The sequence below is a fragment of the Lytechinus variegatus genome, chromosome 2, assembly GCF_018143015.1.
Source record: "Lytechinus variegatus isolate NC3 chromosome 2, Lvar_3.0, whole genome shotgun sequence".
NCBI classification, from domain to species: domain Eukaryota; kingdom Metazoa; phylum Echinodermata; class Echinoidea; order Temnopleuroida; family Toxopneustidae; genus Lytechinus; species Lytechinus variegatus.
Window position 1 is genome coordinate 29,393,285 of NC_054741.1, and position 18,415 is coordinate 29,411,699.

The following is an 18,415-nucleotide window of genomic DNA, read 5'->3' on the forward strand; positions in this document are numbered from 1 at the left end:
AACTTTTAAAATACATTAAAGCCTGTGTATAGCTTTGGTAAAGGGTCAATAATGTGACTGATAATCAAATATAATCTAATATGACAGTCTTACTGAAGTGCAGAGACCGTTAGATATTTTTCCATCTGCACTCTTAAAACAAATCAGTCAAATTGACTAGACCAGTAGTCAGCTGGGAGCAACTGATATGGCAATCACTGATATTCACATTTCTGACATATATTCTAGTCAGAAATAACTCTTTTCTAGTACAATATGACTAGAAAATAGTCAAATATGACTAGAATAACAGTTGCACCCAGCTGACCATATTAACTAGTCATGTTTGACTGATTTGTCTTGAGAGTGTGCACTTCCCTGAGAAAATTTCAAATATTCAAATCTTGGATATATAGCGCCCTCTCTCGGCGATGCTTGTTTTAAATTAAAATAATGGGCACTTATACATTTAGTGATTAGATATCCAAAACTTACAGACAAAGAACATATCTTGAAAGTTTCAGCCCATTCCATGATTTGGAATAGGATTTAATTGAAAGACAATAACACACAGATATTTTAATTTGATCGGGTGACCCGATCAAGTTAAATTTCCATGTAAAATCGTAAAATTTATCCTGTAAAACACATTTTCATTTCATATCCTCCACATCATAACTGTTATAGGGCATATCCATTCATATTAGCTAGCAATGAATTGGAATAGTGATAGGTGCATTTTGGTGGATTTACCAAAACTATAAACAAGCTTAAAGAAAAACATCAAATAACATGATTTTTATTAGATGATTGATTTTTTTGTTTACTTGTAGTTTGAACTTTTTTTCCTTTTTCTTTCTTTTCCACCCTATCCTTCCCGCATGCCCTTTTTCGTTCCATCTATCTTTATTTCCTATCTTTCATTCCTGAATTTTCTCTCTCTGTGTTCATTTTTCTTTCTTTTTTTTACTTTCCTTCTTTAATAATAATAATATGTCCATAATATATAGCGCAGTTACTATGTGCATATACTCAACTGCGCTTTGATACTTGGTATCATATTATTACCCCGGCTGTAGCTGAGCCGCCATATTAATAGGCGCTAAATCGTGGATCAAATTTATCAAATTTCCTTTTCTTATTTCCTTCATTCTTTCTTTCCTTAAAATTACATTGGCTTCTTCCTTTCCTGTTTCTTTTCGTTCTTTCTCTCCTTCCATTTTTTTTCTTTTATTCGTTCTCTCCTCCCTTCATTCTCCCCTCCCTCTCTTTTTTCCTTTCTTTATTTTTTCCTCTAATTTTTCTTTCTTTCCCTTCCTTCCTCCTTCCCTTCGCGTTTTTTTCTTTCCTCTCATTTTCTTACTTTTTCCTTTTCTCTCCTTTATTTTGTCTTTCACACATTTATTCATCTTCCCTTCCTTTCCTTTCTATATTCATTTCAAAGAATGACGGAAACCTTTTTTTCTCTTTTATTCTTTCTTTCATCCTTCTATTCTAACTTTCTGTTATTTTATATTTTTCCTTCATTTTCTTTCCTTCTCAATTCATCTCTTTTCTTTCTCTTCTTCATTCTTTCGTTAACCCTCCCTTCCAATTTTTATTTTTTTCACAAGTCTAACACTGTGCGTGGGCTTCTTTGTTGATCTCTATTTGTCAATTGTCCCGTATTTCATTTTGTAAAATCTGGTCACCCTGATTAGGACTACCCCTTCAAAGAAACCAAAAATCATCTTCGAGCGGCCTATCGGGGAAAATATGGCTGAACCCCCCCCTATTGGCGAAGGCTGGATTCGCCCCTGCATAAGGCCGAGGCTCGAGCAACCAGAAACTTTGGACCAATCGCCGCCAATCATGGCTAGCGCCTCGATCAACCATGATCGATCGAAATTTCACGTCAAAATCGATAATGCATACCGTCGCGTATCGCGCGCGTGATTAATATGATTACCTGATCAAGATTTTGTCAATTACCGGTACCGGTAGGTGTTTTGGACCACAACAACTAACACTAACATTTGGTTTGAAAGTACTGCAGATAGTGTGCAAACACATATCTTGGCCTGGAAAACGACATTGATTGCTCATCATTTCGTAGTGCGTTGTGGAGTGTTCTACTGCCATGTGGAATGTTGCTTTCAGTTTCTTCATTTTGCTCATCGTGAAGGTAGACGTCTACATCGCTGGCGCAGGTGAGTTCAATCCAAAGCCAAGGCCAGGGTCCAATCCCACGGCATGCACTGTGCCGCGGGGCTGGGGTTTGTTTTTAACTTTTAGTTTACCTCAGGCACAGGCTTACCCAGGAAGCCCAGGGGCTTACCGTGTATTTTGCCATAGACAAGGGACTAGGGTAATTTATGGTCAAAATATCTATCAAACTGAATTGTGAAAACAGAAATTATGCACTTAGTCTTAGGGCCTACCACGATTACCGGTATGGCAGTGTATCCTATTGCCGGACACCTTTATTTCAGTGCTTAAAAAATGACAACTAGAGGAAATACAATCAAGAAAAATTATCACTTGCTATTCCAAATATTCTGAAAATTATGAATATGACGAAATTATATTATATTATATTTTCCAACCGTTTTCTTTGCACCGCACTTGCCGCATACCCTTCGCGAAAAACAATTATTTTCGTGTATGACAAATTACATCATAATTCCGGACGCGCGCCGGGTGGGTAAAAATATTCTTGATTACATTGATGTAAGAAAGAATTGCGTGTGATTTTTTCATGATATATCATGAGTAAATTCTAAGTTTTTGTTTGCTTTTATTCTGAGCAGATCTTTGTAGGACCTAATAAATTTGTGTTTGCTAACCAATTTCATTTTTTATCGCGCGTTCGATATGGCACTTTCCAGTATTAATATGCTCGTTCATATCGTGACCCTCGGTCATCAAGTTCGATCGATGCGCTGTCGATCGTTGACGGCTCTCTAGCTCTAGATCTATCACGGTAAACCTCGCGCACGGCCGGACTACCGAGTACCTTGAGAACTAGCCGTCGACGATCTGAGCGATGGAGCGGACGAGATTAAAATTCGGCAAATAATTAGGCCCGTATTTCCATCAGAAAATAGATCAATTGGGATCAATTGTTAATGCAAAACTATGTTATAAGATATTTTAAGCGTTTTCTGTCATTTTAGAGAAAAATAAGGTAAAAGTTGGATTTTTTCGCCTTGTTTTTGCAATCTTGTTCTTTGAATTGATCTGTGAAATTGATCTGCGGAAGTATACGGAACGAAATTGATTTCATACGCAGTAATATGCGCGTCCGGAAATATGATAGTGTCCGGTAATACAATACGTGCCTATATATGGATGAAGGTCTCAGAACATGTTACACTGCAGTAATGACTGTATCCTGACATCGAGGCACAAACGTTTTTTGAGGTTCCACTTCCAGTTGACTGAATTCTGGAACCTCTGTCAAAAAAGCGAAAAATCTAGACTTTTTGTACAAAGTCTCGATCTGCCACTTTGTTATGAATTTTAAAAGAATTTGGAGAGGTATCGCGACAGAACTTTTTTACCTTAACCAGAGTCCAGAGCTACCAAGTCTCACGCATTACTAGTATGCTTGAGACTCAAGCATTTTGGACTCTTCTTCATCCCCTCAAATCTCTGTCTCACGCAACTATCAGTATCACAGCCTATCCCCATATACATTGTACACAATGTCTGTGATCTCACTCATATTCACAGAAAAATCTCACGCTTAGCTGGTCTTTGAACTTGGCATCTCTGCTTAACAGTTGATAGTCCTGTGTCTATGGCCAAATACACGGTAAGCCCTGGCCTGGGCTCCCTTCGGAATAGGCTCCACTACCTCCGCTCGACCTAACTAGTTAGATAGGTGGAGCAGAGTTTAGCGGTAGTGAAGTGTAGTGCCGAACCCTCTCCAAAGGTAGGGTCTGCTAAGCCCTAGAGTTAGACACCAGGCAGCCGTTTTTTCGAGGAGTTTTTCAACATTTTAAAAAAAAAATTCAATTTCTCCTCGTACACAGCTCGCGATCTTGCAGCCGCCATTATAGGGGCTTAACAATGCAAAATCCCCTGACAGGGCTCTTTGATTTTTTCTTTATCATAAAAATATATAAAAAGAACTGGACCAACATAAAGTTTTGGCCTGATATGCACCAAAACGGGAAAATTAAACTTAGAAGGAAAAAAAGAGTGACTTCGGCTGTCGCTCAACTCCCACTTAGCGCCCGTTTTGAAGAAATCAACATGCATCACGATATCACCCTTTTGCAAGCAGAAATCATCAAAAATGTCAATTAAATGTGGTACTAACCGATTCTATAGCATTTTGCCATCAATCTGATGTAAATATTTCATTTTTTGAGCTTGAGTTTTTGTTTAAATCTCCACAAAATCTTTGGTGCGCGAAGTTAGGTCACACTTTTGAATAGAATTTTGAGATCGCGATACCGGCGAAACCCCTTGACCTACTTTACATTTTCGTCTATGATTTTATAGTTTACGACCTTGCCGTCAATGTGGTAACTATTTAGTGAATTGGTTTTGTATAAATTATGAATATTTTGTGAAAAATAAATTGTCTGATAAATATTTTTGAAAAGTGCGCGAAGTTTGGACACCCCATCATAAGTCCAATCCAAAGGCCAGGGTCCAATCCCACGGCATGCACTGTGCCGCGGGGCTGGGGTTTGTTTTACCTCAGGCTCAGGCTATTACCCAGGAAGCCCAGGCCAGGGGCTTACCGTGTATTTGATCATATAGACAAGGGACTAGGCTAATTTATGGTCAAAATATTTATCAAACTGAATTGTAAAAACAGAAATTATGCACTTAGGCCTACCACGATTAGAACGTGTTGCAGTAATGTATCTTGACATCGAGGCACAGACGTTTTTTGAGGTTCCACTTCCAGTCGACTGGATTCTGGAACCTCTGTCAAAAAAGCGAAAAATCTAGACTTTTTCTACAAAATCTCGATCTGTCATTTTGTTATGAATTTAGAAAGAATTAGGAGAGGTATCGCGACAGAACTTTTTTACCTGAACCAGAGCTACCAAGTCTCACGCATTATGCGTGAGACTCGAGCATTTTGGACTCTTGTTCATCCCCTCAAATCTCTGTCTCACGCTACTATCACAGCCTATTCCCATACATTGTACACAATGTCTGTGATCTCACTCAGATTCACAGAAAAATCTCACGCATAGCTGGTCTTTGAACTTGGCATCTCTGCTTAACAGTTAGTCCTGTGTCTATGGCTAAATACACGGTAAGCCCTGGCCTGGGCTCCCTTGGTTAATGGTTAACCTCAGGCAAGAGTTCGGAATAGGCTCCACTACCTCCGCTCGACCTAACTAGTTAGATAGGTGGAGCAGAGTTTAGCGGTAGTGAAGTGTAGTGCCGAACCTTCGCCAGAGGTAGGGTCTGCTAAGCCATAGAGTTAGACACCTGGCAGCCGTTTTTTTGTGGAGTTTTTCAACATTTTTGAAATTTTTTTTCAATTTCTCCTCGTACACAGCTCGCGATCTTGCAGCCGCCATTATAGGGGCTTAACAATGCAAAATCCCCTGACAGGGCTCTTTAATTTTTTCTTTATATAAAAATATATAAAAAGAACTGGACCAACATAAAGTTTTGGCCTGATATGCACCAAAACGGGAAAATTAAACTAAGAAGGAAAAAAAGAGTGACTTACTTCGGCTGTCGCTCAACTCCCACTTTCCTGGTTTATCCAAACTTAATATGTAAACATATGGCCATTATTGAGTCCCTGTACAGATTGAGTTATAACTCTGGTCTCTGTAATTGGTGAGTGGAGCCAAACAGAGTTCAGTGGAAAAAACAAGAGACCGGTAACAGAGAGCGAAGCTTTTGGTTTACATTAGATCTAGACCTGGGGAAAAGTGTTTGCTGCCTCACCCTCTTTGATATCTCGTAAAATCTCGCTTTCAATAGGAGAAACAAACTTTAGATCTAACGTTAGAAGAGCCAGAAAAAAATTACAATTTTAAGAATACAATCATTAGTCTACCAGTTTTTCAAAGTAGATCTAGATATAGGGGTTCTAGTCTAGACCTACATCGTAGATCTAGGCTAGTCTACAAATGTAGACCCACATCTGCAGTGTGTCTACCACAGCTGATTCAAGGAGTCTGCATAGCAGACGAGATCTAGGCCTAGATCTACATGTAAAATCCAAAAATTTTTATGCCTAAGAGCAGACGTCTGGTTCGTCAATCATTTGTCTTTGTGTTTCCAATCTAAAATCAGAGGCATCAACCTAGGATGGATCTAACGTTAAGTTAGACTCTAAATAAATTTAGATCTATATGAAGTTTGTTAAAATTTTAACGTCATCAGGATCTAGACTAAATTTTTTGGGAGACCTAGGGGTGTTGCAAGAAAATATTTGCAATCAATTGCAAATATTCTGCTGCAATTTTAAAATTTGTTGAGCACTTTTAATTATAGCAAATCAGATTACTTTCATTGTTTCATGGAGCAGATTAGCAATCAAAATTGCAAATTAATTGCATGGCATGTGCTTGATTTCGGGAACAAAAATAGACTTGCAATTGATCGCAAGTTTCTTGCAATGCCCCTTTAGACATGTATGGAACACAAAGGTGATTTCAAGTATGGTGTTGGTCTTGAGAACCTGAAAAAAGACTGCCGTACCGAGCTGGCTTGATTCAGAATGACATTTCAAATCATGATAGCTCATGATCTCACTCTTTTGAATTGTCTCACATTTCACATGAGAAAGTCTTGATTCTGAAGTGAAATTGGGAAGATACTGCAGTGAAATCTCACAGAATGCAGAGTGTAAAATCACTGAGACTTGCTGCCCATTAAAATAGGTTTGAATTGAAGACAGAAATTTCTCTTCAATTATAATGTATCTTTTCTTGTACTTCTTTAAGTACTCTTCACTTTTAATACATTTTGCTCTCTTTAAATCTAAGAGCGTTGAACATTTAGTCAAAATGGAAAAGACTCTGTATCAATCCTATGTATCATTATTATTATTATTATTAAAAAGCTTTGATCACTTGCACTCATCTTTACCTGTAAAAGCTAATATCATAGTAATTTTTTCATCCTATATGTTTAGATTGAGAATGCAGCCAAACTTGAAATATGATTTTTTTTTCACAATGGTGAATGGGCTTGGCCATGGAAATTTGTTGTGCATTGATACGCAGGATCTATCTGCTAATCTCCGAAGCAAGAGAGGAAGAAGAACAAGAAGCAAAAGAAGATATGTGCCCTCTAGAAAAGTGGCTTTGCCTTATAAATAAATGTAAGGCTTGTTTGCGATTGTTTTGTTTTTGTTAAATACAGAGACTGAGATTATTTGTGAGAACCAAGATGGAGTAATAGACTGTGGTGAAAATCTTATCAGTATCTCATCCTCTGTCTATGGGCGAACTGATGCATCCACTTGTGGCTTGAGTTACACAACTGATTGTGTCTTGGATGTGGCCCCTGAATTGGCTTTCTGCAATGGTCAGTCACAATGCACAGTGGAAGCTGAGAATGATCTTTCTGGAGATCCATGCTCAGGAACACGGAAGTATCTAAATATCACCTACACATGTGAAGGTACCTCTAAACCTAATGAGTCTTTTCTAGTATCATGTTATTCAAGGATAAAGATAAAAATCTGGGGCTACTTTTTTAGCTCACCAGTCCAATTTAGTTATTGTAATAGACCCTATTGGATATTGGCACACATATTGTATTGGGGTAAAGATGTGCAAGACACATTTTTTGTATGTTTTTAGAAATTACGTCGCTATGGGAACAGTATATTATGGCAAAAATAAGGTAAAAATCTTGCAGTTTGAACTACTTCCTCAGTTATTAAAAATTCTCATGAAATTTGGCTCATGCATTAGTTTCAAGGTAAAGATGTTTAGTTAGGATATAACATTAGGTGGATACTTGCCGTCTTATTTCTTTGTTCTAGTGATCAGCTATTATGTAAGGGTCACTTTTATGACAGAATAAATCACATTGTTACATGTAGGTGTCCACTTAATGTACTATCCAGTTTTGCTTGTAGGTCAGTTCCTCCAGAGCATCACCAGACTTGGTCTTTGCCAGCTTAGTAATGGTATCCCTCATCCTCTTCAACCAGCCCTCGATTTATCAGTGACTGGAATATACAAAAATATTGTATTATTATTATATTTGTATCATATGGATTATTCAGTGTTGCATTGAAATAAACTACTCACAAAAAGGATCACAAGTAAATTCTGTTCTGTAACTTCTTGTTACCATGTGTCTGTCCTAAGGTTATTACTGGGAATGCGTAACCATAATTCATTGAATACCTAATGATAACTATTCAGCAAAGTTTGTTTACATGCATCTTATCGTTTATGCAATCTTCTGTCAGGCGCATTGGGTCAAACATTCATAAAAAGGAGTAATTTGAAGTTTTGAACATCCATGAACAAGTTGAATGGGATGTAAACTCATAAAATCATACTCAGCATGTAAAATCATATTCAGAGATTTTAATGTAGGGCTCCGTTTGTTTTGCCTGGAATTAGCAGCTTTACAACAAATGAAAGATGATTCTTAACTTTTTGTGACTAGTATAGTATGATATATTTACCTGAGACCTGTACAGACTGGGATAATTGCTGCAATAATGACTGGCGGATGTCCCGGTTCCCATAGTCTTTGTTGTGAATGTTCCACAGGGACCAATGGTCTTGGAGGAACTCGACCATCTCGTCCTCATTTCCCGCCGTCCTTCCTCCTTCTGCCACTTGTTTTCTTCTTGCCACCACACTGACTGTAAAAGACATGCAGAAAAAAGCTTTGTATAATATAATATTATTATGATAAAGTATTGTAATGGATACATCACAAGCTTTCAATAATTGTTTACCAAATTATAATATTACCTTGTGCTGGCACCTAGTTGTGGATTAGCATATATATCATCATCATCACTGGCATTACTGGCGGCATCCTCTTGGTGTTGATATAGAGACAGCGTTTGAGACCGTGCAGGCGTAGAAGACCGTGACCATGGCTGTGACTGTGGACCGGTAGATCGTTAGTCTGTGGGACTCTTAGGAGGAGGCGGCACTTCAGACTGTGGTTGTGAACATCCTGAGGTTGTGGATTTAATTCCCAGTAGATGTAGTCTTTTGTACCTTCCCTCTGCTTTTGCCACTTCCTTTCACTGTAGGCATGTTGCTTGGGTGACTTCTCTGGCCATATTGAAATCCAGATAGACATGGTTGCTTTTTTACACCCCGAGGAGCGCAGCCAAAGGTACAAGAATGCCCAATCTATTCCCTTGTCTTTGTTTCTAATGACACGCCATATCAAACCATTGCTCACTGTTCATTCGTCTTATTGGGTTATATCAACCCTTCACTCGCCTTCGGCTGCAATTTACTCGAAGAGGTGAACAAAAAAATTGACATCCTTTGCATGTCATATTTATCCTTCGCTTACCGTTCGTTGATAAAATTTGACAATAGTTACTGATTGCATGATTTGATGGAAATTTTATTTGAATTTGCATGCATTTCATGGATTTTTCCCATTCATCACCCTTCCACCTACATTTGGTCAGGTGTAAGGGGGCTTTAACAACATATACGCTCCAAATTATGTAAAAATCTTTTGGTTCATACTTTGTCATCAGTTTTCAGCCATTTCTCATGAAATTTGCCTTACACATTAGTCTTGAGGTATAGATGTGCAGGGCATATATTTTTCTTGTTGCTATGGTAACAACATATTATATGTCAAAAGACTATTAGGTAAAAATCTTGCAGTTTGAACCACTTCACCTGTTTTTAACTACTCATTATATTTAGCTCACACATTGGTTTGTGGGTAATACTAGGCAAGACATATTTTTTCCATGTGTTTGAAACAGTTGCCAAGATAATGACATACGGTGGGGGTATTAATCACCTTCCATGATAGCTCTAGTTTTTCCAGAGCTCTCTGGTCTTTTCAGGGCAAATTCTCCCAAAGCCCCAAGTATTTCCCCCCTGCTATTCAATGGTTTTCACAGCCTCTTACAATTGTTATTGAAAATCTTGCATAGGATCAGAGTTGAATGAGAGTGGGGAGTTATCAAAATCAAGACAAGTAGACATTGAGGGATGGACAAGTTGGGATCAGTATTATTTTTTGTTAAAACTTGTTTCTAACAAAGCAAAGATTAAGTTAGAACAATACATATTTTAAGCCAGCTTCCTCATTTACTCAGGTCTCTCTCACCTCTCTCTCAAATTCTAGCCAGCCTCTCATCTTGCCTACTTTGCAAGCTTTCTAATCTTTTTGGTTTACAGTTGTTTTTAGAACTACACTCATTTCCAAATAGATACTTTAATCTTTAGCCTTTACTTTGTCATCTCTCCATTTTACTTCTACTTTTATTCACTTTCTCTTATTCCTTTCTGGACTTTACACATGATGTAGCTTAAACCATTTCTGCGATTGTTTATACCACCATGCAAGTCTTCAACCATCATCTAACCCTTTTATGATTGAACAGTTCACTTATTTGTGTCCTTATTTAATGTATAATGAAATTGATTGTCGTAATGATATCTTATCTTCATCATTTTTATGGAAAAATTGTCAATTAATACATATTAACCCTACTCCCCAATCTCTTTTTCCTCAGATTCTCTCTGTGAAACTGACTGGGTTTATAATGACGGAAACTGTTATCTTTTTGAGGAAAGTGGGAAATCTTGGGATTCAGCAAGAGAATATTGTTCTGGATTTGGTGCTGACTTAGCCAGCATACATAGTGAAGACGAGAATTCATTTATACTTGGTAAGAATTATAAGTGAAGAGAAAGGAATACAGAGAGAGAGAGAGAGCAAGCATAGAGATGGAGTATTATAAAAATATGCCTGTCACTATTACAGAGATTAGAATGAAACTTCATGAAAGCAATACAAACAATTTTTGAATACCCAGACAGACACCTAAATGACAAATGATATACCAATCAAAAGCTTGTAAACCACTAAACACAGCAAATGCAGCCTTCTTTCATGCATTTTCACTGCTTACCAGCTGAGCATTTTGCTTACTAATAGCTCCAATTATCTGCTTCAAAAATATGATTTCTTGTGATTTCCACAGGCCCCAAGACCTTAATGTCATGTTGTATTAGAATCATTGTGATACTATAGGTTTGTATATAGAAAAACCAGGTGATTTTTTTTTCTGCTTTCAGATTACACATTTTGTTTTCTATGCTTCTATCACATAGAGATATAAATATATTTTCCTGCAAGGTTGATTGATAAAATCTGCAGCTTTAGACTAGTTTTTGCCATATTTTGTTTCCTTTGCTTTTGATGCAGCTTTCCGGTTCTATCTGCATTTAGATTATGTATAACAATGTTTCCTGACCAAAGTAATACAGCAATTTAGGCCCAATACGAGCCAAACAAAGAAATCACAAAAACTAGTGAAGAGTTGTAGGATGCCATCTATCTGAGAGCTGAATAATTGTCTCTTCTGTAAATAAATTTAAAAAATCAAATTCATAATGAAAAAAAGGAGAAAAGTTTTTCTGTGTACAAACCTTTGGAATCTCAATGCTTCTAACACAGCATGACATCCTGTTCTTGAGGCTGGCTGAAAAGCACAAGAAAGCCCAAAACCTGTTAATTTTGACTTATTCTTGAGCAATATATATATTAAATAAGAAATATTTTTTTCATAACTTTATTGAACATAATAATGATATAGGATATTTATATTGCGCATATTTCCACCTTGTTAGGTGCTCAAGGCGCTCCTATATTACCCGGCTAAGCTAGGCGTTCATAGCGCATAATGTACTTAGGGCCTGTGTGTTCATCATTTCTGTTTAATGAAATATGCCTGTATAATCCTTTTGTACTAAAACATCCCATTTGAAGTCAATATACACCAAATCCCTGTACATATATGTTTTATTTAGTGACATTACGGTCTGAATATAAAATATTCCAGTCCACTGTGAATATACATAAAACTTACATTATTATGTTACCAGTTGTCAATTTCACTTTTAACTCTGGAAGTAGATTCTGCAACATTCTAGTCCCCAATTTCAAAGCTTTACTTCAAACATGATGGATCTATGTTTATGTTGAGTTTTATTATAGAATTAGTAAAAAGTGAAAAAAAAAAATTAATATCATTTTACATTGAAGTATTCCTTTTATTTTTTTTTTCATTCAAAACAAATAAACTTAAATTTCTATTGTTTAGTTTTAAAGAAAAATTCACCCTGTATGTAGCATGAAGTTTGTTTGAATAAAAAGCAGAAAACTATCAGAAACTTATCATTGCTGGTTTAAGGAAGCCCTTTTGGCATATCCACATATAAATTTATATTCTCTTTAATGCTGTATTGTTTTTACAACCATATGTCTAAATATAAATAAATGTGTTCTTTAAAGTTTTTAAAAAAAACTTTACTCCAGGTTAACCAAATTTCACTATCAAATATATTTTTTCCATTTTATTTCAGGATCCATTGAAAGTCATTCATGGATAGGAATAACTGATGTGGAAAGTGAAGGAGTATATACTACTTTTTCAGATGGAACCCCCATTGACTTTGAAAATTTTGCAGGTAATCATTTGAATTAATAGAAATGCTGTGACTCATCTTTTTTTCTTAGCTTGGGATACAAATTTCATAGTAATTCAAAAATTGTTTGCTAGTTAGTGAAGCATACTTGTATGATATTATAAAGTTGCTACTGTACATGAATTTGCTTTAAAGTATTGATTGCTTTTTTCTTAAAAAAAATCCTTTACTCTTCCAAGTCATATTGGTTAATTACATTCAGAGAAATCAACTTTGTACAAGAATTATTTCTTATCATATAATTTGTTGTCATTTGCTTTTCCTATTGCTCTCAGAATTGCTATACAGTTTGATCAAAAGAAAGTTTACACTTAGAAAAAATCCTGTGAAATTACATATTTGTAATATCCCGAAGATTTTTCCAGATTTTAACATTGGTACAGATCCATTTAAGCCAATGACGATGTAACTGTCGAAAAATGTTTCCGTTTAAGTGAGCACCACTTACTTTTGAAAAGTTAGTGAAAATGATTTGCGCAGAACTTTGGAAATAGTTAAGCGAATAAAAGTAGACCTTAATCATGAAGTACACGTTGAATTTAGCTAGTAAATTGATTTGAAGATATCTTTTACCTTTTTAAGTTGTTTCCTTGCCCAAAACACTTCGAAGAGAGCATTGCACCCCACCCCCCACACACCAAGGTCATCGTGACGATATTTGCTTTACACTGAGTTGCGATTTATATGAAATGGCTTAGGCTTGATTTTCATTTTGTTAATCATTGTCAAGCTTGGAAAAGGTGTGGAGAAACAAGTATGAAATAAAAATATGAAATGTAAACCCACTTTAAATGATAAAAACTTATTGAAAAAATGCTGGAGATGTCTGATATAAACTTTTATTCACATTTAGTTATGTCCTCAGATCCAGCTGGCACAAAAAGGGTAAAAGGTTGTGCTTACTAAGAGTTGAAATTTCAATTCTGGTGGCAAAATTGTTACAAAATGCTTGAATGTATCTGTTTTATTTCAATTGACTAAAGTGCAAGGGAAATGTATGAGAAATGTTTTGCAGGGTAAATTTGATTTCGCCCTTTCCCCTTGACACAGCATGAAAACTAGCATTTCTGCCCAAACATTTTTCTGCGAGCTTTACAAAAATGGGCAGTGCTCACTCAAGTGTAACTTTCTGTCAAAACTTTTACTTTCATTGGAAAGATGAGACCCAAACCTAAGATTATATGTGTAAAAATTTACCCACAAGTTGTATATTTTTTGATTACCAGGGCTTTTTCAAAGTGTAAACTTTTTTTGATATGCACTGTAGAATATATTTTTATTTTAACATAGCTAACAGCCATCAAGATGAAAGCCGTGATTGTGTTAAAATTAAAAGTCCACACGGAGAATGGACTTGGAAGGGGTGCTTGAGTTCACATCACTCTGTGTGCAAAAAAGCCCATGCTGTAAACAGTACTCTTCATCCTGTGACAAGTCCACATGCCACTACCACTCATCTTGCATCTACCACAGTTCCTCCCACTTCCACATCTGCTACCACTACTGTCCATGAAACTTCTACTATTCATGCAAGGACTACAACGGCAAGCACTACCGGAAAAGCAACAACCCAACCTTCTACAACAATTTCTGCTTCTTCAGAGTCGGCTCATGTGGTGCCAACTATTGAACCTAGTTTCATTATTGTGGAGCTGATTATGTATTCCAACTATGGTAAGAGTTTGAGCTGTGATGAGCATTATAATATTAACAATAATAAACAGTTCTTGTGTAGCGCATATCACATTATGAATATAACGTCTCTATGCGCTTCCAAAGGACTTGGATATTATTACCCCGGCTTTTTGCTTGGTGACCATAATTACTTACAGTGCATTAATGTAGTTAATGTACTTTCAAGGTCAGCTTTATCCCAACAACACCATTAATAGTTGCTGATGTTCACAAACCAAATATGATTAGTTACTTTCTTTATCATATTGTCTCTATTTAATAGAATTTTACGAGAATCCCACATAATTAAAAACCTGTATATGCTGCATACTTATGGTCATCATACATAGTCTGAATCTAAGGCTGCTGTAATAATATTTTTGTCTTTTTTTACTTGATATTCACAGAATCCAGCCTTGATAACATCTTCCAGGTCAATGACACAATCCTTGTTATTGCATCTATCTTTGGCCCCTTTCAACCGTTTTCAGCTCAGATCATTTGGTCTATCACAGACCATCTATCAGGTGAATCAATTGAACATACAGTCTACTCTGAAGATGCAGTGCTTGTCAATTTCCCAGTATCTTCACTTTTTGCCATTAATGCAATTGCTGTCGGGACCACCCACAACCTCACATCTACTGTGAATGCAACAGTACTTCCCACAATAAACATTCTCTGCCCTGCTCATATTTATGCTGGCAGAGAAGTTTGGTGTGCTCTTCTCACAGATGACATTGTTGAGTATTCCAACTATACCTTCTGTTTTGATGGTAGTGCTTGCTCGACTGCAAACCCAACTTATTGGTCTTTAGCTGACATCCCAGATCCCTTGATAGACCGCACTTCTTCTATGGAGGGACTTTTTGCCAGCTTTCAAAATCATCTGTATTCAGAAATTGGATCTCGTACGATAACAGCAGAGATATTTCAAATTTTGGCCTTTTCAGTTCAAGTAAGTATCCATCTTTATACATCTAAACCATTGTAAGACTGTTTATTTTGACACTTGCATTTCCATTTGCATATAATTTTTCTAGTTAAGACTTCAGCTTTAATCCTGTTTAGATTTTGATTCAGTGCAATTTTACAAACTACACTGTTAAATTTACATTGCAAGAAACATATTTATGGGAAAGTAATGAATGAATACTGTAAACTAGAAATGAATAATGGAGATGGAGGGTTGAGGGTAAGTATCAGTTAGAAGATGTGACAATATGACAGTCTAAAACTGATTAATATTCATCCTATGATTAATGTAGGGAGCGTTTCAGCATTTGTTGTCTGACAAGCTGTCAGGTCTGATGACCTTGATTTTGATTGGCTGAGAATCACTGTCATTATGATAAATGTTTAATAAAAAATCTGACAAGTCCTTTGATAAATGTTCCAGGTGCGCTTTCTGTAGGCTTGACTGAGGTAAGCTATTTTAAAGATAAGTCTTGTGCTCTCTCCTGCATTTCTTCTTTGTCAGGGATAGACCAACTTAGTGTAAGGCATAAGAACAAAATGTCATTGTACATCATATGCAGGTAGATGTGATTGAGAAACCTGAGTGTATAAGGAAACTTGGATTTGTGAATGGAAAAGGCAACAGCACACATCCAGCTGGGTTCCTCAGAGCATCTGACATTGGCATCTCAGCCAACATGGAACTTGATGAAGAATGCAATGACCCTATGACCTCTGACTTCAAGTGGTGGATATTCACATCTGACGAAAATGATGTTGCAGTGATTGCCTTCGAAAAGATCACACATGTAAATATATCATTAATATATATTTGGGCATGTATGATTAACTTGACAATATGGTTGAAATTGATTACTTAGTATAAAGAATGTGATATGAAAATAAATGTAAATGAAGCATGTTTCATAAATACAAACTGAAATGTATAATTGTTATACACTTAAATATTCTTTTAATGCAATCGCAAATAATAGAAAAATCAATATTGAAAAGTAAAAAGAAAATATTATGTATCAAAATTGCATTCTTCTAGAATTTGGCCTCAATGAATCCAATATATTCTGCAGTAGGATCTGAAGAAAAATATTGTTGAGAGGTCAACATTATGGATGCTCTTATAATGAGTCCATTACAAACATACATTCAAAAGTTCTTGTAAAACAATTTTTTGTACATGTTTTTGTACATGTTAACTAAATAATTTAAAATCTATTACAAACCCTACAATTGTAATTTCTTCAATGCTTTTACCAGATTCCTCAAGTGACAATTCCACAAGGAACACTCCCTTATGGAATTCATAGCTTGAATCTCAAAGTGGAGATGAATCATAGAACATCAGGAGAGGTGACTGGTGAAGAACAGATCATCACCTGGCTTGAAATCCTGCCATCTCCGTTGGTAGCAGTAATCAAAGGTGGAGCTTCTCGATCTCACGGTATTTCCATCAGAAATTCTTGACTTTTATCCCCTCCCCCAGAAATCAATTCAATACAAGTGAAACCTCTCAGCTCCAATCGGTAAATAATGGCAGGAATCATACAGGACTACCCTACCCTCCACTGTCTAAGTTAATGTCACTCTACTTGGCTAAATAGTTCTTACATTTGTTTTGCAACCTGAAGTATTCCTTCATGAACACTTGCTTTTAAACTTGTTTGTACCATCTGTTTGTGTGTTCTCATTGTGTGTATATATTTGACTGGAAGTCACTGTAATTTGTGAATGTCTGAATTTCTCATTTATCTGTAGGTGTATCTTCCAGTTTGATAGTAGATGGATCAACTTCATATGACCCTGATGTGACCGATGGGTCATCCAGTGATCTGACCTTTGTATGGTACTGTGTAATGGTTGATGGTGAAACCATGTACTTGTCTATGGATGAAGCTATGCAAAATACAGGTACAAGAAAACAATCTGTATTTTTCTCTTATTCATTTGCTGTTTTTGAGAAAGAATGAGAGGGGGGAGTGAAATATGGCATACCATGCAAATGAGCTGTATGACACTTTATCTATAAATTAGGTGCATTAACTACAGTATATTCTTTATCATAAGATTTTAGTCCGCTAAGCAATAGTTGTGTCCCACCATCTCCTGGGCTTCACAGTGGATAATCCGAGGCAGCCACAAATGGCTTGACTTTTTTTAGACAATGAATTAATTATTTGCTTTAATGTCACGATGGTATCTTCTGATATCACTGTTTAATGTAACCTACAGATGAAGAGAAGAATATAATGTTTACGTAATTGCATTATCAAAAAGAAGATTGACAAGGATCAATTCAGAGAAAATAAACTTGAATATTTCCTATCATTTTTTCTTCTCTTTTCATAGATGATGCCTGTTTTGAAGATGAAGAAATCTTGGAAAACTCACACTCTTCCAAGGTTGAAATTATGTCTAGCATCCTGAAAGCCAATGTAACTCTGAATTTCTGGCTCATTGTTTCCAAAGAAGGAAGAGCATCCGGTTCAAGTCAACAAAGCATCCTGTTGACTCCAGGGCTTTTGCCAGAAATAGAAATTGAGTAAGTCACTGAAAACATCAAATCATTTAAAAACTTTATCTTACATGATTGTTAGAATTTAGATATGAATGCATAATTTCGGACTTGATATTAAAGCTCGAGGATAGTTTTGGTGAAGGATCATAAAATCCAGTTGTATGGGTCGTGGCTATTGAATAACAAGAACTGATCATAATGCAATATGAGAGTGGCAAAATTTCTACTTGAAAATGTCTAAATTTTAAATAAACTCAGAAAATGAAGTCATTATCCTCGGCTGAATTTCACCGACATCTTACTCAATCTACCTATTCGCAATGTTCAAAAAGGTCACTTTTCACAGCGCCCACTTTCGTCCATGACTGAGCATTTGTTTTTCACGTGACCGATATCTACTTTACTGGAAAACAAAATTCTTCCGCGCATCGTCTGCTATCGCTAAGCTACACAGAGTGCATGCAATGCTTTAGTATCCAAATTTCACCGCGAGTGAGCGCGGGAGCATGCCCGGAGAAACGCCGAGTAGCCACTGTCGTAAAGTCGGTTTGTATTGAGCCAGAGGAATTGGAGGGATATCTGTTGTAGATTTACCTTCGCTATGCTAATGCCATCACTCAGACTT

At 36.4% G+C, this 18,415-nt stretch overlaps 1 protein-coding gene across 1 annotated transcript; it reads left to right on the forward strand.

The window, feature by feature from the left end:
• The first annotated feature begins 2,098 nt into the window (after positions 1–2,098).
• LOC121409726 (sperm receptor for egg jelly-like) lies at positions 2,099–17,818 on the forward strand. The gene is made up of 10 exons (XM_041601634.1): positions 2,099–2,168; positions 7,282–7,578; positions 10,649–10,804; positions 12,504–12,608; positions 13,917–14,300; positions 14,708–15,258; positions 15,839–16,066; positions 16,533–16,716; positions 17,031–17,183; positions 17,622–17,818. Exons 1-10 carry the CDS (start codon positions 2,099–2,101, stop codon positions 17,816–17,818), a joined length of 2,325 nt encoding a protein of 774 aa, XP_041457568.1.
• Positions 17,819–18,415: the final 597 nt, after the last annotated feature.